This window comes from Chionomys nivalis, chromosome Y (assembly GCF_950005125.1).
Source record: "Chionomys nivalis chromosome Y, mChiNiv1.1, whole genome shotgun sequence".
NCBI lineage: Eukaryota > Metazoa > Chordata > Mammalia > Rodentia > Cricetidae > Chionomys > Chionomys nivalis.
Window position 1 is genome coordinate 2,578,017 of NC_080113.1, and position 23,168 is coordinate 2,601,184.

The 23,168-nt window shown below is 46.5% G+C and overlaps 1 protein-coding gene across 1 annotated transcript; it reads left to right on the forward strand.

Moving 5' to 3' along the window:
- Positions 1-1,463: 1,463 nt before the first annotated feature.
- LOC130868806 (ankyrin repeat domain-containing protein 11-like) lies at positions 1,464-22,576 on the forward strand. The gene is given in 17 exon segments (XM_057760835.1): positions 1,464-1,674; positions 1,849-2,052; positions 2,880-3,022; positions 5,085-5,849; positions 5,852-6,170; positions 6,173-6,316; positions 6,319-6,718; positions 6,721-8,505; positions 8,507-8,604; positions 8,607-8,649; positions 8,651-10,200; positions 10,203-10,474; positions 11,593-11,691; positions 11,762-11,905; positions 13,241-13,266; positions 13,268-13,328; positions 21,689-22,576. Coding segments are annotated over 17 exon segments (7,152 nt in total).
- Positions 22,577-23,168: the final 592 nt, after the last annotated feature.

Here is a 23,168-nt window from a genome sequence, read left to right on the forward strand (position 1 = left end):
TTGTGAGACCTCATCTGAAAACTTGGGGCTTAGTAGCTGAGAGATAACACTTATGGTTGACTTCTGGACTCTGTGTGTACACAGATGAGTATACAAAATGCACATATAAATGAAAATGAAAATATTTTTGAAGAATGGAAAAACTTTCCCAAAATATCTACACCTTTTGCTACCTTGATAGGAAAAAAAAATATGGATTTTATTCTTCTCATTCTTGTCTATAGTCATTTTTATCTGTGCAATCTCAGAAACGGGAAATAGTATTTCACTGTGATTTTGATTCCGTAATCCAACCACAGGGAAAGAAGATATGTAGACTTCATTTATAATCCCAAGCACTCAGAAATTAGACCTGTGTGTTCTGTTTTCTGTTTTGTTTTAAAATGATCTATTAACTTTGATGTTCTGGAAATTTGGGTGGGGAGCTGCCTGGTGTGAAATGTGCTTGGCCTATTGTATTTCTGGGAGTCAGAAGTAAAAAGCAGGCACCATAATAGCCCTTCACAAAGCCAATGAGAAAGTGTTAAACACACTATTATCTCTTTTTCGACACAAAAGTATGTGTGCAAATATGTCCATTTATACATTCTTCTTCTGGGGGTCTACAGTTCTTCCAAGTCATTATTCATATTAATTAATGTGTGTTTGGCTTCTAAAGTGCTGGACTTAAGAACTCAAGTTGAGATGTGAAAAGAAATCAGTAACCCAGCCCTGACTGTGACTGTGATGGGGTTAGGGAGTAAGGACAAGATGGAGCTAATGTGCTCGATCTGGCCTACAGACATCTTTGATAAGGCACCAGGCCCCATGACCAGACTTAATCTTGCTGTTTGGGAACTGGGATATAGTCTTACATCCTCCTTGATTCTCAAAGATGTTTTCAGGACAAATATGGTCATATTTCATAAATCCTTAGTAGCCAAGGAAAGGCAAAAAAGAGATAGTATTTCTGAAACCCAGTCCACACAATTCTAACATCTGGAAAGACACAGCTCTCTGAATATATTTTATTGCTTTATAAATAATACCATTCAAAATTTCCACTTCCTCCCCTCCTCCCATTTCCCTCCCACTGCCCCACTCGCCCTCCTCCCTCCCTCTCCAGTCCTAAGAGAGGACAGGGTACCCTGCCCTGTGGAAAGTCCCAGCCCCCCCCCCCCCCCCCCTAAATCCAGGTCTAGTAACGTGTGCATCCAAACAGACTAGGATCCCAAAAGGCCAGTACATGCAGTAGAAACAAATCCCAGTGCCATTATAATTGGCTTCTCAGTCAGCCCCCATTGTCAGCCACATTCAGAGAGTTTGGAACGGTACCCCGAAGCACCATGGCGTGAAATGGAGGTTCCTAGAAGCAAGAAGAAAGGTACAATACTGACAAGTTGGCCTTGATTTATTTACATATATTAAACTGTGTCTGCCATTGTATATCTGCACTGTTTGGAGGAGGGCTCTGAGGATTGGGAATGAAGTCTCCCCTCCCTTTCTCCCTCACCTGCCACACAGAGAAGCAGGGTCCTGAGCAGAAGCGGATCAAGAAGGAGCCTGTTGCCCGAAAGTCCGGGCTACTATTCGGCATGGGGCTGTCTGGGATCCGAGCTGGATACCCTCTCTCTGAGCGTCAGCAGGTGGCTCTGCTCTTGCAGAGGACTGCTGAGGAGTCTGCAAATAGCCCAGGTGAGTGAGCCCCAGGCACCAGAGTAGTTTTTTGGACACGGAGGGAGTGGCTGTACTTGGCAATGGATCCTGTGTGGGTTTTCTTTCCCTCATGAAAATGGTTGGGTTCTTGAGGTTCCCATGAAATAAAGCTGCCTTCTATAATGTCCTACTTGTTTCTTCCTTGGCCTGCAGTAGACACAACACCAAACCACCCCTCCCAGTCTACACTGTGTCAGAAGGGGACCCCCAACTCTGCCTCAAAAACCAAAGATAAGGTAAATAAGAGAAAGGAACGAGGAGAGACACGTCTGCATCGAGCAGCCGTCAGGGGCGATGCCCGGCGCATCAAGGAGCTCATCAGTGAAGGCGCAGATGTCAATGTCAAGGACTTTGCAGGTAAGTCCTGCCTGGAGGGTGGGCCTCATGTCCACACAGTGTGATTTGCTGCTGGGTCTCTGGAAAAGTATTTCGGGCCCTTGATTGGTTTTGTTATTTTTAAGCAAGCAAAGGGGGGCTTTACATATTTCCCTTCTATGGGTCTGCCACACAGCAGATTCCTAGAGGGTCTTGCTCTGGTGTTTAAAAGGTACCTGCTTTGTTCTAGCAGAAGCCACTCTGCTGTAGATTGAGCACTCATGCTGTTTCCTAAAGAGGTTGGAATGGACATAAGTGGGGATACCTCCCTAGATGTGCTATAGGCCTAGACATTAATTGTTAACTGTGTGATTTTTGATACCCCACACCATGATGCAACACTGTGTTCATGGTGCAATAATAGCTGAAAGTATTAGGCCTCAGGAATATGATCAGAATACAGTATATGAAATTCTCAAAGAAAAGTGGGAGTCTGTAATGTAAGAAGATTTCTCCATTGCCTAGTAACTATTTTAAAATAGTTTCCCTTGAGAAAAGTGGGAGCTGCCTGTAATGTCCTTATACCACCCAGCCAGAGGGGTCCTCCTGAGTGATTGCTCTGGCAGCCAGTGCTGTTACATATAAATCTGCAGTTAACAGGTTAGATATTCACTGTGCAATGCACCACAAGAAAAAAAAAAACTGATGTCTTCTCTGGGTGTAACCTGCTTTCCAAGAGAGCCACTCCTTAGGAAATAGTAGCAACCCCTGCTTCCTTCTACCCCCCACCTGTTGTCATTCACTACAATTTATGCAGGAACCAAGTTTTCAGGGATTACATAACAAATACCCTAAATTTCTGTTTTCAGGCTGGACTGCACTGCATGAGGCCTGTAACCGGGGCTATTATGACATCACCAAGCAGCTGTTCGCCGCTGGTGCAGAGGTGAACACTAAGGGGCTGGATGACGACACGCCTTTGCACGATGCCGCCAACAACGGGCACTACAAGGTTGGCATCTCCCTGCGGCCCTGCAGTGGCTGCTCTGTCCTTAACTTCTGGACCATTCTGCAGCTTCATGTTTCTCTGTCTTAGCTAGTCTTCACATTTTCTGATACTGGGAAGTGAGTTTTATGTTGCCATTGTTGTCCCCTGTTGCTCCCAATCCCCCTTTCAGCCCTAAGGCCTAGCTGTTCATTCTGCCCTACGTCAGTTCCTGGATTACCTCTCAATTCTGATGACTAATAGCACTATATTAAATGTACAGTGTTGGCTCTGTTGATCTGGCTGGATAGCTTTATGAGCTGCTGCTGCATCCCTGTTACCACTGATATTGATCCCATCCAGAAGGTCAATACAAAGTCTTGGGTAGGGTAATATTTGAGACGTAAAGTCAGCACATGGGATTATAGTCAAAATTAGATTACTGGGGTAGGTCAGGACTTCATCTCTTACAGTCAGGGCTTCCTGTAGATTTGCTGCAGGAAACACCTAAGATGTGGTAGACATACCTTAGTCTTAGGTTGCAGTAGTGACGTCATTACCAGACTCCCTTTGAGGGGACAGGACAATAAGACGGATGAAGAGGAAAAGATCTGCCCAAGTTAGCAGTGCCAGCCTGGCTATTTTGAGAGGTATCAAAACCCTATAGATCCAGATTCCCCAAGAACCCAGTGGTACACAGTGATGAATCATTGTGGGTTAGGGCTTCTGAATGAAAAGATTAATGAGACAGCCCAGAAAAACTGACGCTAATTTACATATATATTGAATACTTAGGTGAGATAATGGCATGATGGTTGATTTGCTTGCAGGTTTTAAGCCCTTTTATAAAAATGTACTGGAAAAGTTTATGTCTGAGACTTGTAAAAAAACAATGCCCTGACAGGTAGGCAGTTTGAGTAAAGCTGATTGTGAGCTAGCAGGTGATAAAACTGGGGGGCAAGGGCCATTATCTAAATCTCCATACTTCTGTGAGTTTTACATTTTTATAATTATGGGAACAAAAAGGCTATGGGAACACCGTGAGGTGAATACAATAGTGACCTCTTAGTCGAGAACATATGGATGGAGTGGTCCAAAAGGCAGCTTTTGAAAGCTCCTCTTTCTGGCTGGAACAGGGAGATGAAAGAGACATAAAAATAACAGGCCTAGTAGAAACATTGCTGGTCTTAGCGGAAATTCATGGGAGGATACTGATCTCTAACAGCAGAGAAGTAGATCCTTGGTCCCAGCACCACAGGATCCAAATTCTGACAACAATCAACACAAGGAAGGAGACAGCTTTATCTGTACCTTGATGTAAGCCAAGCGAGTGAAACCGATTCCTTCCAGACTGTAAGACAAATTTTGGTGGTTTGTAACAGCAGCAGTAGAAAACTTAAATATGCCAAAAGCTCTCCATGCTGATGATCCAATGCAAAACATTACCTTGAAGTGAAACACTGTGAGTGACAAGAGTATGTATTAAAGCCTGAACTACAGTTGTGGGTAGACTGAAACTGGATGTTTGCACTGGAGTTGAGTGAGTTTCTCTCTCAGCCATATAAACACAGGTTGCTGATTATAAATGGTTGAATAGAGCTGTTGAAATGTCACCTTGAATGTTTCTGTCACCCATGTAACCATCTTTATGCATGTAAAATCAAGCAAGGAGGAGTTATCTTACTTTCCAATGTAAATGAAAATAAAGAAATCAGTTCACAGAAATGTGGTCTTTGTTTCCTCTACTTTCCACACCCCTGTCCTCCAAAGATAACCCCCCCATGTACCTACCCTTCGGACCTGCACTGCTGACCAGCTCTCTCTTGGTGGGACGGGAGTTGTATAAGAAGATTTGGGGGAAGAGGTAGCACATTGAGGAGGAGAGATGAAGAAAACGTGGAGGAAGTGAACCACTTTTGGAGGGGACCCTCATAAAAGAGGACAGCTCTTCTAGGTACCTAGAGACCCTACCACATGGCTCTGCATACAGCACCCCAGCAGGGTTTAGAAGGGACTATAGCTTTCTACAGGCATGGCAGAGTAACTACTTTTCAAATAGTCTGCTAATACCATTATTAATGTTTTGTAGGTGGTGAAGTTGTTGTTACGGTATGGCGGAAACCCTCAACAAAGCAACAGGAAAGGCGAGACACCGTTGGAGCTCTCCTCACTGGAAGTGTATATGCCTCTGCCTAACAGGAGATTCACCATCGTTGGGGAATTGGCTACTTTCAACGGTGTCTCACTACCTAGTAGTAAGGCACGAGAATCTTCTAATTCTAGGCAGCAAAAAGAAAAAAACAAATTGAAAAAGAAGCAAAAGAAAGAAACAAAAGGAAAGGAAGTTCAGTTTGGAAAGAGGAATGACAGATTTTGTTCCTCTGGGTCAGAAAGTGAGTCCTCAGAGAGTGATGAGGATGATGGGGACTCTGTGGGAAGTGCAGGCTGCCTCAAGAGGTCCCCTCTGGTGCTGAAGGACCCTTCCCTACTTAGCTCACTGTCTGCCTCCTCCACCTTGTCTCATGGTAGTGCTGCGGCCCAGAAACATAGCTCTGGCCACACGGACCAGCACTCTAAGCACTGGTGCACTGACAACTGGAAAGCCATTTCTTCCCCAGCCTGGTCTGAGGTCAGCTCTTTATCAGACTCCTCAAGGACCGGACTGATCAGTGAGTCTGACTGCTCCTCTGAGGGCTTCAGTGTGGAATCTCTGAAGCCCACAAGGAGGAAGCAGGAACACCGTAAAAGGGGTGGCCTACAGAGCATGACACCTGAGAAGAGAAGCACCTTCCACCCTTGTCCAGATGGAGCTGTCCCCAAGATGGACAAGGAAGGGAAAATAGTCAAAACACACACACACAAAAAAAAAACCACAAACATAAAAACAAGGAGAAAGGACAATGTTCAGTCAGCCAAGAACGTAAATTGAAAAGCTTTATGTACGAGTATGAGGACTCCAAACAAAAGCCAGATAAGGCCATCCTCTTAGATAACGACATTTCCACTGAAAATAAGTTGAAAGTATTGAAGCATGACAGAGACCATTTTAAGAAAGAAGATAAACTTGCTAAGATGAAGTCAGAGGATAAAAAGTGGCTCTTTAAGGATGAAAAGGCACTAAAAAGAATCAAGGATATGAACAAAGACATCAACAGATTATTCCAGGAAGAAAAAGACATTCCAGTAAGGCAGAAAGGGAGAAGTCTACAAAGGAAAAGTCTCCCAAGGAGGAAAAACTGAGACTGTACAAAGAGGAAAGGAAGAAAAGGTCCAAAGACCGACCTTCCAAGTTAGAGAAGAAGAATGACATGAAAGAGGACAGGTTTCCACAGAGAAGGACAAGGCCTTCAAAGAGGACAAAGAAAAACTAAAAAAGGAAAAGGTGTACAGAGAAGATGCTAATTTTGATGAATATTGTAACAAAAGTCAGTATCTGGAGCATGAGGACACCAAATTCAGCCTTTCTGATGACCAACAAGAGAGGTGGTTTTCTGACCTGTCAGATTCCTCTTTTGATTTCAAAGGAGAGTACAGCTGGGACTCCCCAGTGACAGACTATAGGGACATCAAGACTGACTCAGTGGCCAAACTTATCCTGGAAACAGTCAAAGAAGAGAATAAGGAAAAGAAGCGTGACAACAAAATCCGAGAAAAGCGAGACTTCAGAGACTCTTTCTTCCGAAAGAAAGACAGGGACTATCTAGACAAGAATTCTGAGAAGAGGAGAGGAAGGACAAGGGCAGAACAGAAAAGTACAAAGACAAGTTCAGTGAGAGAGACAGGAGCAAGAAGTCTGTCCTCGAAAAGTGTCAGACAGACAAAGAGTTTGAAAAATGTTTTAAAGAGAAGAAAGATAGCAAGGAAAAGCATAAAGACATACACAGCAAAGACAGGAAAGCTTCCCTTGACCAAATGAGAGAGAAGAAGGAGAAGATGTTCCCTAGCATCATCTCAGAAGACTCCTCAGAAAAAAAGGACGATAAAAAGGGGAAGGAGAAGAGCTGGTACATCGCAGACATATTCACAGATGAAAGTGAAGACGAGAAAGATGATTACATGACCAGCAGCTTCAAAGTTGGAGAGGCCAGTGACACACAGAGAGTGGACAGCCTCCAGGAGAAGGAAGATGGAAGAGAACATCCCTCAGATAGGCACAGGAAGTCCTCTTGTGACAGGCAGCACACAGAGAAGCCAAGAGACAAAGAGCTCAAGGAAAAGAAGAAAGACAGAGGAGTTGTGGAAGGGGGCAAGGACAAGAAGGAAAAAATCTTTGAGAAACACAAAGAAAAGAAAGATGAAGAGTGTGCAGAAAAATACAAGGACAGGAAAGACAGAGTTTCTGTCGACTCTGCCCAAGATAAGAAAAACAATCAGAAGCTCCCTGAAAAGATTGAAAAGAAGCACTTTGCTGAAGACAAGGCCAAGAGTAAGCACAAAGAGAAGCCAGAGAAGGAGCACTCCAGAGAAAGAAAATCTTCACGAGGCCCCGAAGTGGAGAAGAGCCTACTAGGGAAGCTGGAGGAAGAGACTCTGCATGACTACCGTGAAGACTCCAATGACAAGATCAGTGAAGTCTCCTCTGACAGTTTTGCTGACCACGGCCAGGAACCCAGCCTAAGCACGCTTCTGGAGGTATCCTTTTCTGAGCCACCACCAGAGGACAAGGCCAGGGAGAGTACCTGCCTCTCAGAGAAGTTGAGGGAGAAGGAGAGGCACAGGCATTCCTCATCATCTTCTAAGAAAAGTCATGAGTGTGAGAGAGCCAAGAAGGAAAAGGCGGAGAAGAAAGAAAAGAGTGAAGACTACAAGGACAGTAGCAGTGGCATCAGGAAGGACTCCAACCAATATGAAAAAGACTTCTTAGATACAGAAACTTACGGTATTTCTTACAACACAAAAGCTGACATTGAAGAGGAACTAGATAAAGCTATTGAATTGTTTTCTTCAGAAAAGAAAGACAGAACTGATACTGAAAGAGAACCTGCAAAGAAAATAGAAAAGGAACTAAAGCCGTATGGGTCAAGTGCCATCAGCATGCTAAAAGAGAAGAAGAAGAGAGAGAAGCACAGAGAAAAGTGGAGGGAGGAGAAGGAGAAACACCGGGACAAGCATGTAGATGGGTTCTTGAGACATCACAAGGATGAGCCAAAGCCTGCAGCTAAAGATAAGGACAACCCTCCCAACTCCTTTAAGGAGAAGTCTAGGGACGAAAGCCTGAAGCTCAGCGAGACCAAGCTGAAGGAGAAATTCAAGGAGAACACAGAGCGAGAAAAGGGCGATCCCGTGAAGATGAGCAATGGGAATGACAAGCTCCTGCCATCTAGAGACTCAAGCAAGAAAGACATCAGGCCCGGCGAGAAGCTCCTGGGAGATGGCGATCTCATGATGACAAGTTTTGAAAGGATGCTATCCCAGAAAGATCTTGAGATTGAGGAGCGGCACAAGGAACACATGAAACAGATGGAGAAGATGCGGCATGGGTCTGGAGACCCCGAGCTCAAAGAGAAGAAACGGGCGCAAAAAGAGCCTGGACCTTCCTTCCAAGAAATCTGTGGGCCTAGATCCTCCTTTTAAAGACAAAAAGCTCAAGGAATCGGCTCCCATGATGCCCATGGTGAAAACAAGCCACACAATGGACCAGGTACAGAGTCCAAAGAAGGAGCTTCTGCCCGCTTCACCCCAGACTGAGCAGGGCCGACCCACTGGGCTGCCTACCCCCACCTCAGTGGTGTCATGCCCCAGCTATGAGGAGGTGATGCACACGCCCAGGACCCCATCCTGCAGTGCTGATGATTACCCTGACCTGGTGTTTGACTGCACTGACTCCCAGCATTCAATGCCTGTCTCCACCACATCCACCAGCGCCTGCTCTCCACCCTTTTTTGACAGGTTCTCTGTGGCTTCCAGTGTGGTTTCAGAAAACCCAGGCCAGACACCTACAAGGCCTGTCTCCACAAACCTGTATCGCTCAATCTCCGTGGATATCAGAAGGACCCCAGAAGAGGAATTTAGTGTTGGGGACAAGCTGTTCAGGCAACAGAGTGTTCCTGCAGCCTCTAGTTTTGATTCCCCAGTACAGCACTTAATGGAAGAAAAGGCTCCTCTGCCACCTGTTCCTGCAGAGAAGTTTGCCTGCCTGTCCGCTGGGTACTACTCCCCAGACTATGGTATCCCCTCACCCAAGGTGGACACTCGGCACTGTCCACCAACAGCTGTGGTCAGTGCCACACCACCCCCAGACAGCGTCTTCTCCAGCCTACCAGCAAAGTCTTCCCCTTCCCCAAGAGGTGAACTGTTAACCCCAGCCATGGAAGGGTCCCTGCCCTCAGATCTAAACCTACCTCTGGATGTCACAGAGGACCAGCAGGCCACAGCTGTCATCCTTCCCCGAGAGCCCAGCTATCTGGAGCCCCTGGATGAGGGTCCCTTCAACACGGTGATTACCGAGGAACCTGTTGAGTGGACACACACTGCTGCAGAACAGGCCCTTTCTTCCACCCTTATTACTAGTGCCTCTGAAAACCCTGTCAGCTGGCCTGTGGGATCTGAACTTCTGCTAAAGTCTCCACAGAGGTTTGCAGAATCCCCAAAACATTTCTACGCTCGGGAGTCCCTCCATTCCACCAACCCAGGGTCCTTCAGTGCTGCAGAGCCCACATATCCCGTCTCTCCAGTCACTTACCCTCTGCCAGCCCCTGAGTCAGGCTTAGAGGAAGTGAAAGATGGTGGGACAGGAGCAGTCTCTGCTGCAGAAGGGACTGCTCCTTACGCTGCTCCCGCCAGGATGGAGTCCTTCTTTAGCAACTGTAAATCACTCCCAGATGCACCCCTGGACACAACCCCCGAGGCTACATGTGTAACTACTGTGGCTCAGGTAGAGGCTCTGGGACCCTTAGAGAGCAGCTTACTAGACAGCAATCATAGTATATCTGCCCTCAGCCAGGTAGAACCAGTGCCATGGCACGAAGCCTTTACCAGCCCTGAGGATGACCTCGACCTGGGGCCTTTCTCACTGCCAGAGCGCCCTCTCCAGGCCAAAGATACTTCAGATGTTGAGGCAGAAGCTGTTCCTCCAGTAGAGCGCTCTCCATGCCCCACTGAGCCTGAGTCCTCGGAGGAACCAAAGCTGGATATAGTTCTAGAAGCTGCAGTGGAAACAGAGGTCTCCAACTTGGTGCCGGCACCCAGTCCTCCTGAACAACATCCCTGGGAAGTGTTGATGAAGAGACTGAGGCCGAAGAGGCTTCTGCTCCCTGCTGTGCACCTGATGGCCCCACCACAGATGACATTGAGCCCTACCACAGCGACAGGTCCAACCCATACTTTGAGTACCTTCAAATACGAAAGAAGATTGAAGAGAAACGCAAGATCCTCTGCTGCATAACTCCGCAGGCACCCCAATGCTATGCTGAGTATGTCACCTACATGGGGTCCTACCTCTTGGATGGCAAGCCACTCAGCAAGCTGCACATCCCTGTGGTGAGTGCTGTTGGATCTGTGTGTGCACAGAACCAGACAGTAAGTAGGGCAAGAGGGTACTGATGAATTGAGAGAGACCTTTGGGGCTGTGTCGGCACCTTTGTCAAGAGAGGCACTGGCATTCTTGGTTGTCACTTGTGAGGGTCAGTGCCTCTATCTATCTCACTAGCCCAGCTGTACAGAGGGTGTGCAAATTGAGACCCTGTCCTCAGTGGTTCCTTTCCTTTCCTGATTCCTTTCTACACCCCTTTCACAGTGAATGGTCTCAGCTGGTTTATCTCCCTTTCTGTTCTCACCTCTGACCTGTCACAATTCTTGGGTCTGACTGGCACCCTGACACCTCCCGTCCTTTATTCTTCATTGCCATTCTAAGACATCCATGACCTGTGGTCCGTCTGAGAGAGCCATCTGTGTCCTGGCCCTGCCTCTTGTAGCACATCCCACATGATCATGAAAATAGCTTCATCTGAGCTCCTCAGCACCACAGAACTGGCCTATTTTTACACAGACACATGCCACTTTATTAACTTCAAGATCTTCATAAAAGCCAAAGGGAAACCCTTTTTCATCTCACTACTTCCCTACAAGCTTCTCCACCCAGCTGACTTTGTAGCTTGCTCACTTGCTGCTCCCTACTTTGGCTTGTCTACACAGGGGTGTGTCTAGATGAGCATGAGGCCTGGAAGGCTTAAAGTATGTTGTCAACATCCCAGAGCCTCTTCACGGGACCATAGGAATGAGGGTGGGTTCTACTCACTGTTTTAGTGTGGTTGTCTAGTGCGCTGCCCCCCACCCCGACAGGTGTCCAGGATCTATTTGCACCTCAGTTGCATGCAGCCTGCTGAGTCCTATTCACTCCATATTCCCACTGTGCTCCTTTGGCTTGGGTACACCTGACTTTTTCCTTACACAAGGAACACAGCCCTTAGGTGCTCTCTGCCCTGCCTTTTCTGTCACTGTTTATAGGGCAGAGTTCACAAGCAACTCCTGGGTGTTGCTTTTAGGTAAGCATCTGGTACCTCTCAGCAGGTTTTTGGGTTTGGGTGCCGAGCTGGAGCATGTTTGAATTTTAAGTATGTTCTTTGTAGCTTACCCCCTCTCTCTCCTTATATCTGTAGATCGCACCCTCTCCCTACCTGGCGGAGCCCCTGAAGGAGCTGTTCAAGCAGCAAGAGGCTGTGCGGGGTAAGCTGCGCCTGCAGCACAGCATAGAAAGGGTAAGTGGAACATTGGGCAAGGCGCCTGGTGGCAATGACTTTAAATTCACCTGTTCCTCTCCTTCCTCAGGAGAAGCTGATTGTGTCCTGCGAGCAAGAGATTCTTCGGGTTCACTGCCATGCAGCCAGGACCATTGCCAACCAGGCAGTACCATTCAGTGCGTGCACAATGCTGCTAGACTCTGAGGTTTATAACATGCCTCTAGAAAGCCAGGTCAGTACACTAGCTGGTGTAGGTGCCAGCTTTCAACACCACACCACCACTCCCAAGCTACCCCATCTATAGCTAAAGGGGGACCAAAGCTGTTGTGTTAGTGGCCATGATGGGTCAATGATAACTTCAGCAACAAGACCTAGCCACAACTCTATGGCGTTTCAAGGTCGCTGCCAGCAAGCAAGCTGCAGCATTCTGCTTACAGACCAGAGGCCTAACCAAGCTTCTTAGTTGGTTTTATCTGGGGTAGTTGGAGCCACGGGGCCTGGAAGCACTTAGGCTACAGCCCATCTACCTACACTACCCACCAAAGCAGCATTGTAATGCGTTCCTGTCCTAACCTGTCCCTGAGCACAGTCCTACTATTGCCTTAAGGAAACTCCTAGCAACCTTTATCTTTCATGTTTATATTTTGTGTGGGAGTGTGTGTGTGTGTGTGTGTGTGTGTGTGTGTATGTTTGTGGCTCAGATCTAGCAGATAGCACATATTGTTTAGCTCTTCTCTGTGACCTCTTCTTGCTCTGCACCATTTCAGATCTTAAGTCTCCTGTAGATAAGCACCCTAACCCCATTCTGCCAGGCTGTGGGTATTCGGGATTATTTTTTTTTGTCACTGTTCTCTTTGTACTGTGCACAGTCTTACATCAGAGTTACTCCCTGCTCAGCATGCAGCTGGCTGTTGAGACCTTACAAGAGTACTGTAGAGGCCTCTTGCCATGCTCAGCGTGATGGAGTGGAATTGGATTAAGATCTTTTTTCAGTTCATTAACATACTTGGGGGGAAAGTATTTTGCACATGTTAATAACACATACAAACAAGATCGTGTGATGAAAATGAAGTGAGGGTCTACTTACAGCTCATGCTGCACACAGAAGGAAAGCCAGTAAGGACGTTGATCCCAGTCTACAGAGCACACCCTCAGGCTTTTCAGCTATTCTTTTCAAAGTGGAAAAATTGCTTTTAGCATCTAAAAAAGAATAAATTAAATATGCCATTGCTAGCTTTATATGATCTTGTAATCCTAAATAATGGAGGACACAGTTTATATAAGGCCTTGATCTGTCCCTCTGAATACACTAGACTCCTGCATAGGAAACTGGTTCCACTCAGCCCTACCCTGTAAACGTTGACTGCCTCATCACTCAGTGGGTCAAAGACTGAGTCTGTGGCCACCAGTGCCTGGGAGTACTTTTCCTCCAGGGCAAGAGCAAATGGTTGAAACGTACTGCTAAGATGAGGATACCCATGTGTTCGCTGATGGATAAAGGACTGAACATCAACGGTTTCACCCTTAGCCCCCAAGAGCTTTTGTGAACATCTGTTTGGTTCTACAGGGTGATGAGAACAAGTCTGTGCGGGATCCATGCCCGACAGTTCATCTCTTGGCTGCAGGACGTAGATGACAAGTATGACCGTATGAAGGTGAGTTCTTGTAGTGTCAGAGTGTTCTAAGCAAGGGAGGCCATACCACTACCACACGTGATCACAAGTGATACTTTTGCATGTTCCCCATTACTGCTGCTGTCAGGGAACAAAAGTCTTGGGTCTGTTGTCTCTTCAGTGTCTTCCCTTCTGTCTAGTGACAGGACCTAACCTGAACCCTCTTCACAGGTCACACTTGTAGAATTAACTAGTACAGTGGATAGGAGGATGGATAAAGGGGTAAAGGGGATCAGCAAGGAAGAAGCAAGTCCTAACCTGTAGCTGTAGAGTCAAACATAGGGTACCATGAAATTCCAGCATGCCATTCACAAAATGAGAAAAAGAAGTTGATACTTCTTGTTTATTTAGTTCATTATTTAGTTCCCCATAAATGTTGGTCAAATGCAGAAAAGAGGAGCAATCCAAAGCCTCCTGACTGCTGCCATCAAATGTGTGTTGTTGACAGTAAGATGTCAGATAGCTGGGTATCATAACAGTTGATTCAGAGGTGCTGAGAAGCCCTATGGCACATGGGCTACAATGTATATACGTCCCTGAGGTGTTTTTCCCATGAGCTTTTACTACCATTTCCTACTACCATCTCTCTTACATCCTAGAGTCAACTCTAGGTCCTTGACACCTCATCCCAGGTGAGATTATGATTAATGTTGCCCAGAAGACCCAGGATAGACTATGAGAGGAGGAAAGGGCTTACAATTTGACCACGTACATTTAAAATTATCACATTTTTGTTCCTTAATTGATAATAAAACAGTTCTAAACTTTTCCTTCCCCCTTTGTTGTTTCTCAAGACAGGGTTTCTTTGTAGCTTTGGGAGCCTGTCTTAGCTCTATGTAGACCAGGCTGGCCTTGAACTCACAGAGACAGTCCTAGAAAGAGATAAAATGGCAAATCTTGATAAAAACATATTCAGTGTTAATGTCTTTTAGAACCAAAATGTGAATGGGTTTTTTCATTGAGAAGACTATATGATTTCAGTCATTTAAAACTTAAGGATATGATGAACAATGTATTCGTTGAGAAAATCCAATCAACTGGACTCCCAAAGCTGTCTGTCCTTGGTTAACCAGAGTCAGCCACATTACCGCATCAAGTTTAAGCATCACCTCTGAGCATGGGTGGACTCCCTGGCCCATGCTTAAAATTTGGCCCCAAAACGTGTCCTATACTACATCCAGGTCCCTTATATACATGTTTAACTGACGTTTCTACTATGAACACAAAACACTCTCTCTCTCTCCTCTGCCTCTCCCTCCCTCTCCCTCCCCCTCCTTCTCTCACACATACACAAGATGAAAACTGAAAGCATAGCTGTTTCAGTTCTGGTAAAATGCTATAACTCCTAGAGGTGAGTTAGATGTACCAACAACTGCTGGTGGAGCACTTGAGGGTCAGACCTCCAGTCTGATGTGCAGAATTGGGGAGGTCCATCTGCCCGATAGAGGTTCTATGGTAAAACCCAGGGTGGGTTTGCAGTGTTGTGTCGAACCTAGAGGCAATGTGGAAACTGGGGGCTAGCCATTCCTCTCAGCTTGTCTCTGGAGTTCTGCTACAGATGTCCTGAAGGCCAGACAGCCCGCAGCTTCTGGATTTTTGTTAGAACCTGCTTTCACCCGTGTACTGGGGATGTGAGCTTAGGTTCATGTTTGTGTGGCAAGCACTTTATCCACTGATCCATTTAGGTGTCATACTATCGTAATATTTGTTTATTAATCATATGATCTATAAGTTTACTGAGCGATCATTTATTAAAGCACCTAGAAACTGGTTGTGAGGCTTTTATGTGGCAACATCTGTGTCGTCTATGAATTTACAGTCTTGGTTGAGAAAATTACATTTTATGTGTGATGATAATGGCATGGAGGTATTGGTATAGCAGAGAGGAATTCCACATTATGATACCTTTGTATATTAAGATGGATTCCCATCCCCGCAAGAAGTCACTGAAGAATTAGGAAAACTGCATGCTAGGGTTGGCATGTAAGGTGATTCAAGTGGCAGCATTAAGGGAAGATGTGAAATGGGTGATGCTGGATCTGGGGAAACCAGTGTGCAGTGCACTGGACCTCAGGGAGAAGACATAGAGTGTGCAAACAGAGGCTGGACATGCAGTACTGACGATGGGAGGAAGGTAAGCCTGGAGGGGTCACTGTGGATCACAAAGATAGTCACCTCCCTCCTCAGTGAGAAGGCCATGCCCTAGAGATTATGTACAGGGAAAAGTAGATTTTGAAGGAGTAGGTATTTGTTCACATAGATTTTTTTGGACTAAAGAGGTGAATTGTTAGAAACGTAGTTTAGGAATTGGACAGGGAACCAGACTGTAACTTTGACATTCTGACTTAAATATTTATGTTCCATTGACAAAGCGGAAAGAATACTCAAATGGTGTGTGTGACTGAGCGGGTGTTTGAAGCACCTGGCATAGCAGTGTGTGAGGGCTTTAAAAAGATGGGGCATTTGAGTGTGGCAAGTGCAGCTTCTTAGGCACACAGAAGTTGCAGTGAACAGCAGATGCGCACTGGAAGCAGCAGCAGTCGGAGGCCACAGAGAGAGTTTGAATATTCTTTTTTTAAAGAAAGAAAATGAAACTGCATATGATATTTTCTCCCTTGCATATAGGGTAGAGGAAGGAAGGAAGCAAAGTAATCCAAACATCCCAAGTATGTCAAATTCAAGGAGCACGTGTGCAGTTACATTTTAGAGGGAAGCTTAGGCTGTGTTTGTTTGTTTGTTTGTTTGTTTGTTTGTTTGAAAAGTGCTTACCTGGAAGTAAATAGCACAAAGAGATTTATATGAGATGGCATAATGTAGGGATATAGCCCCACTCACGGGGGGGGGGGGGGAGGGAGGCTTGTTTGCCTCGGGCTAATGCTTACTGATAAATCTGCCGGGCATGATCCCAGCAGTCCCTTTTCTCTGCTTTTCCTGTTCTCCGTGGGAACCTGTGATCCTGTAAGTCTATTTCCTTATTAAAGCTGTATATATTTTTATAATCTGTCTGCATTCATTTACACCGTCACATTTGGTGTCCAACGTCAGGCTATCTTGCCCCTGCCCCAGCACGGGGGGGGGGGGGGGGCGCAAGCTCCATCTTTCCCAGCCTTTGTGAGCAAGCTAGTTACTGGAGCTCAGGAAGTGCGATTGGGCAAGCATAGCCTGCTAGCTTTCAGCGCGCTCCCTGCTCGCTTTCCCTTCCCCCACTCCAGGCCAGGATACAGTCACAGAGCAGGGACCCCCACAGAGTAGTTAACTGCTCCCTGCTTGCCTTCCAAAGCCTCACTGCCTGAATTAACGGAAGCACCTGCAGTTTTGAAGCAAAAGCTGCCAACCCCTTCCCTTATCAGGCAGTACAATAATTTTTGTTTTGAGTTAATTGTTTCAGACCGCCTCTGGCTTAGACCACGTGGACTCAGGTGCATTTCTTTTGCCACCACTGGCAGAAAAATGTCATTACAGGTACATAATTTTCTTTTATAAATAAGAAAAATGTCTAAAAACATTACCATTCAAGACTTTTAACAGCCTTTTCAATTGTACCATGTGGGAGATTTTACAAAAAGTGTGTGTCAGCCCACAGATATGGATCTTTCTGGGATTCACAGTGTAATAGCAAGAAAGCATCAGGGGACTTAGGATCAAGTCTTGGAGAACATTGTAGTTTTAAGATGAGGAGGAAGGAAAGACCAAAACAAGTTCAAAAAGCTAAAAGACTGTAAATGGCATAATCACAGAAAACCAGAGGCCAGCATGGTCTCCTGCTCCCTGAAATTTCTGCTTGGTTTCCTTGTAGCTAGTCAGTCTGCCAGTCAGTGGCAACCTATGTACAAGTTAGGTAAGCTATTTCTAACGTTCTGGAGCACCTAGTACTAGTTTATCTCAATTCTGATGGTCCCCACATGGTACAGTTTGTAGCTTTTCCTGGTTATTGTTAGGGTAAGACTTAGCCCCAGTGTAGCTAGTCTGCAGCCTTTCACGGCTGCACTGGCGTCAAGTTAGGTCTCTTCAATTATGTCTGTACCACTTGTGTGACTGGTACTTTTGGAGCCCAGAAGAAAGCCTCAGAACCCCTGGAGCTGGAACTACAGATGGTGGTGAGCTACTATGTGGGTACTTGGAATTGAACCTGGGTCCTCTGGAAGGACAGCCAGTGCTCTTAATCACTAAGTCATCTCTCCAACCATAACAAATGTTGTTCTGTTGTTTAATATTTTCTGCCTCATGTTGATTCAAAACACTGTATAATTATTGTCCATACTTATTTTAGTAGTAAATATTTTAAAAGTGAACTGTTAGGAGACAGGATCTTGCTGTATGTTCAGCCCAGGCTGGGCTGGAACTCTAGACCCTTCTGTGTTTGCTTCCTGAGTGTTGAGTTTATAGGCATATGCCTGAAGTGTTAATCTAATTAATCTTATTCTTAATAATAAAGAATTGTTATTTTTTATTAATTATCAGCTATTGGGGGGAAATCCGGAAGATCAGAGAACCAGGAGCAGCTGCTTCCTTCCCCTCTCATTCCTTAGTTCAAAAGGGGCTCAGATCCTGTCTCCACCCCACCTTATCCCTTCCTGTCTCCACCTCCCAAGAGCTGGGATTAAAGGTGTGTGCCACCACTGCCCAGCTTCTATGGTTCACTAGTGGCTAGCTCTGCTCTCTGATCTCCATAAAAGCTTTACTGTCAGAACACAAACACAATACCATACAACATACGCCTCTAGGCCTAGCTCACTCGAGGTCTTCTGGAAGTCTCCCAAAAGTCCTGGTTAGATACCGCTTGCCCATGAATATTGCTCTTGTGGAGAACTGACAAAGTCTACCACTTGAAAAAATGAAGGACAAATGGAGGGTCGCATATTATCCCCACTAGGAATTATCCAACTTGAGCAGAAACAGCATATCTTGCAAAGTATGAGGGCCTTGTATTTGGGCCAATATTCTACGGCAGTCTGTTGTTGAAAAGGGACAGCTAACAATCCATCTCATGAACTGTGAACTCTGTGGTAACCAGGCCCCTCCCCCCACACTTGCTCCATCAGGGGCTCCAACAGCACTGTTCTCTGCCTCCAGTCCCCAGTTACCTAATTAGCACACCATTTGCGGCAGGTACCAGAACCATTCACTTGCTTGGTTCTCCCACTGAAATGTAAACTTTTAAAGTTATCAGCTGTTTTCATTTCCAGCATTGTAGCTGCATGTAAAAGGCACTAATAATATCTTTATAAAGGCTGGAGAGATGTATCGGTGCTTACAGAATTTGCTGCTCTTGCAGAGGAACCAAGTTTGGTTCCCAGCCGGGTGGTGGTGGGGCATGCCTTTAATCCCAGCACTTGGGAGGTAGAGACATGTCTACAGAGCTAGTTCCAGGACAGGCTCCAAAACCACAGAGAAACCCTGTCTCGAAAAACCAAAAAAAAAAAAAAAAAAAAAAAAAATCAAACCAAATTTGGTTCCCAACCCCTGTATTGGGACTCACAATGTAGATGGAGCTCGCTTGAATGCGATGTTTGTCTTTTTAAGTATTTCTTCCTTGGCTGTATCACATCATCTTTGAAACCCGTCTCTGTGGCTTTGAGTAATTAAAGGGAAAAACAAAATAAAACACATGCTGCTCCTTCTGCAGGTCTCTAAACAAATCAAGCTGCACCTGACTGCCTCAGCTCGCTCACTGTTCACATGGGAAAAAAAGCTACTAGTTTTAAAACCCACAGTGCTGACTGCTTCACACCAGCCGCGGTAAGAGGAGTGCGATAAACCTTTGCCCTTCTTCACAGAAAAGTGCAGCAACGAGAAAGAAGAGCAGAGTTTCTCCACATAAGAAAATGCACTGTAGAAAGTGAAACCGAGTTTAAAACTTTGAAAACATTTGTTTTCAATCACACACTGGTAACTCTTTTTTTTTTTGAGACAGAGTCTCACTATGTAGACCAGGCTAGCCTCAAACTGACAGAGATCTATCTGCCTCTGTCTCCCAGGTGGATTATCCAAGCTGCAATAAAAAGTTGGACCATCAATCCCAACACTACATTCTGGTAACTTTTACAGCATGCAGAGAAGACACACTGCATCCTGCAAACAGATAAAATTTCTGCTACCAAAAAGCAAACAAACCAGAAACAAACAAACACATTGCCAGACAAAACTTTACAGAAAATCTCAAGTCTTCAATTTTGTTGTAAAAGTCTTGAACTGGGCCCCACAGTCAATGACATGATAATAAAATGAGGAAAATCAGTATTTCCCATGTTATTACTGTTATTCCCCACAAGGCCCCTGAGCGTAGCTCGCCTGGGGAACTACATTTCCCAGGAGGCCCTAGCGTCCCACGCAAATGCTGTGCAGGCGCATGCCCGTGGGGGACCCTTTAAAAAGCTGTAGGGGACATTGAGCCTATTATGCATGATCCTAGAGAAGCTAATTAAGAAGGTGAACCCAAAGAAAAACATTTAGGCGATGAAAGGAGACAGAGACAAAAACCCACATGGAGCACCAGACTGAAATCTCAAGGTCCAAATTAGGAGCAGAAGGAGAGAGAGCATGAGTAAGGAACTCAGGACCACGAGGGGTGCACCCACACACTGAGATAATGGGGATGTTCTATTGGGAACTCACCTAGGCCAGCTGGCCTGGGTCTGATAAAGCATGGGATAAAACCAGACTTGCTGAACATAATGGACAATGAGGACTACTGGGAACTCAAGAACAATGGCAATGGGTTTTTGATCCTACTGCACATACTGGCTTTGTGGGAGCCTAGACAGTTTGGATGCTCACCTTACTAGACGTGGATGGACGGGGGAGGTCCTTGGACTTCCCACAGGGCAGGGAACCCTGACTGCTCTTAGGGATGATGAGGGAGGGGGACTTGATGGGGGAGGGGGGAAATGGGAGGTGGTGGTGGGGAGAAGGCAGAAATCTTTACTAAATAAATAAATTTAAAAAAAAATAATAAGCTTTCGCTCTATTTTCCCGTTCTCTCCTGTACGCTGCAATAAACCTCTTGCCACGTGAGTTTTGTTGTGTCTTGCGTCCTCCTTTCACGGCTGAGAAGACTAAGAAGATGAAGAACATTGGTGCCAAATGACTCGGGAGATCTCCACTCAGGGCCAGAGCTTCGGCCTTGCCCGGAGCTCCATCCTTGCTCCGGGCCATGGTCAGGACCGAGGACCACTCCACAGCGAGACCCACGTAGTCTATCTGCTGCCCCACGACCACCACCAGCTCGATTGTGAGTTTTCCCTTTCTGCTAGCTGAACTGCCCCTCTCACCCGGAGATTGTCCACCTGAACCCGTACTTTCTCTGGTGTGTCCCCACCCCCCTCCCCCGGCCTTCCACCCTCAGCTAGACCTGTTTTTATCCGCTCCCGGAACTTTGGAGCTTCTGGTTCTCTTTTCTCTTCTTCTTTCTGCTCTTTTTCTGTCCTCTTTACGTACGGTCTCACTACGGTGTGAGCACATTGGCTGCAACGGCCGGCCTCCCGGCCTGACTGTTTCCCTCCGGCCCGGGATTTTGTCTCCCGTTGGAGGCTAGAGTCGATTCAGTCAGGGTATAACACTGCCCCCTGGTCACTCAGATGCCTGTGTCCAGAGCTTGCCAGTGTTTGTGGCATTTTTTGGGTTCCTTTTGCAGGTGTTACCATGGTTCTAGCCATGGGCGCTAAGCCTTCAAAAACAGTTCCCCCATCCTTTCCCCTAGGACAGCTTTTGGAAGCTCTTCAGCCTTACACCCTAATGCCTTCCGTTAAGTAATCTACACTCATCCGTCTCTGCTCAAAAACATGTCCAAAATATTTGTTACATGGAAATTTCAAATGGCCTCCTCATGGCTCCTTCAACCCCGATATTCTACGGGAGTTAGCTAACTATTGCCACCGTTCAGCTAAGTGGAAAGAAATGATGTATATAATGGTGTTCTTTTACATGGCCCTTAAAACTGCCCCCACCGCTGCCACTCACTGTTCAACTGCCCACATGTTCTTAGCAATGCCATCCCTCCAGGAACCCTCTGCTCCTGCCATGGACCCCGCGGATGAACCTCCACCCCCCTGGTCTCGGAGAGCCACCTCCTCCTGCTCTGCCCGGTCAAGTGACACCTCACCTAAGCCTTCTTCTTCCAAAGTTTCTTCTAAGCATACAAAGCCCTCACCTGATCTTTCTCACTATGACACCTCACTTAAACCTTCCAGTTGTAGGTCTCCGGAAGTCCCACGTAAATCTTCCAGGTCCAGGCATAAGAGAACCTCACCTCACCTTTCTCCTTCTAGTTCCCCAGAGACCCCACCCAAATCCTATTCCAGATATAAAAGAGTCTCACTTAAACACCCATCTTCTGCCAGCAGGTCTCCATCCAGCTCCTCAGGCTCCGCCTCTTCCCACCCCTCTCTCCTCATCGTAGGTCACACAGGTCATCAGAAGCCTCTTCAGGTTCATCCTCCCCATCTCCCTCTCACCCTACTCTGCCTCCTCGGTCTTCCAAAGCCCCGCCGAGTTCCCCTTCCTCTCGCACTGGCCGCCTTGCGCTGGCACCTTCCTTCACTCCTCCACTCACATGTTCATGTGCCGCCACAGAGCCTAATCCTAGCCAAGCCAAGCCTGCTGCCATCCTGCTGCTGAGGGAGGTGGCTGGTGCAGATGGATTGGTTAGGATTCATGTTCCATTTTCCCTGTCGGAACTTTCCCATATAGCCAAATTACTTGGGTCCTATACATCTAATCCTACCACTTTTACAAAAGAATTTCAATATATTACCCAGTCCTACAACCTTACTTTCCACGACATTTTTATGATCCTGTCTAATAACTTACTTCCCGAGGAGCGCAGGTGGGTCTGGGAACAGGCCAGACAACATGCGGACGAAGTTCACCAAACTCTAGCCTTCCACCATCTGGAGGCAGAGGCGGTCCCAGACCAAGAACCACACTGGGACTACAACAGTCCAGGTGGGGTTTTGGCCAGGGACCGATTTTTAACTTGTCTCCTCACAGGCCTCCGTAAGTCTGCCCTCAAGCCTGTAAATTATTCTAAACTTTCAGAGATTATACAGGATACAAAGGAAAATCCTTCTGCATTTTTGGAACGCCTTACGAAAGCCCTTTTGCAGTTCACGAACTTGGACCCAGAATCCCCGGAGGGCAGACAGTTACTAATGACTCACTTGTTTAATCAATGTTATTCAGACATCAAAGCCAAGCTCAGGCGTTTGGAAATGGGCCCTTTAACCCCATAGGCAGAAGTCCTGGAGACAGCTTTCAAAGTGTATCATGCATGACACGACAAAGCTTGCAATCACTGCCATGTGATAGCCGCGGCTGCTCAAGCGACCTAAGTGACAGGCTGCCCATCTAGTCCCGTTGGTGCTGCTCCCCCACCTCCCAGGGTGCGTGAACCACCGGGTCCATGCTTCAAGTGTGGTAAGACGGGTCATTGGGCCCGATGATGCCCTAATCCCCATCGAAGTCCTAGGGGACCTTGTCCAAGGTGTCACAGGGAAGGTCACTGGTCTGTAGATTGTCCTCTTGTGCTTGGTGGCATGGAGACATTAGACCATAAAAATTCCCAAGTTGACCTATTGGGCTTGTCCCTGGATGACTGAAGGTGCCCGGGCTCCTCCCTTAATGACCCGAAGGCCACTGTCATCTACAATCAGGAGCCACGGGTACTTCTCACTGTGTCAGGACGGCTCATCTCGTTCCTCTTGGATACCAGAGCAACGTATTCGGTTCTGAGTGCATTCTGGGGGCCAACCTCTCCTTCAAGTTCCCCTATTGTCAGGGTAGGGGGACAGCCTTATTTACCTCAACAGACTCCACCACTCAATT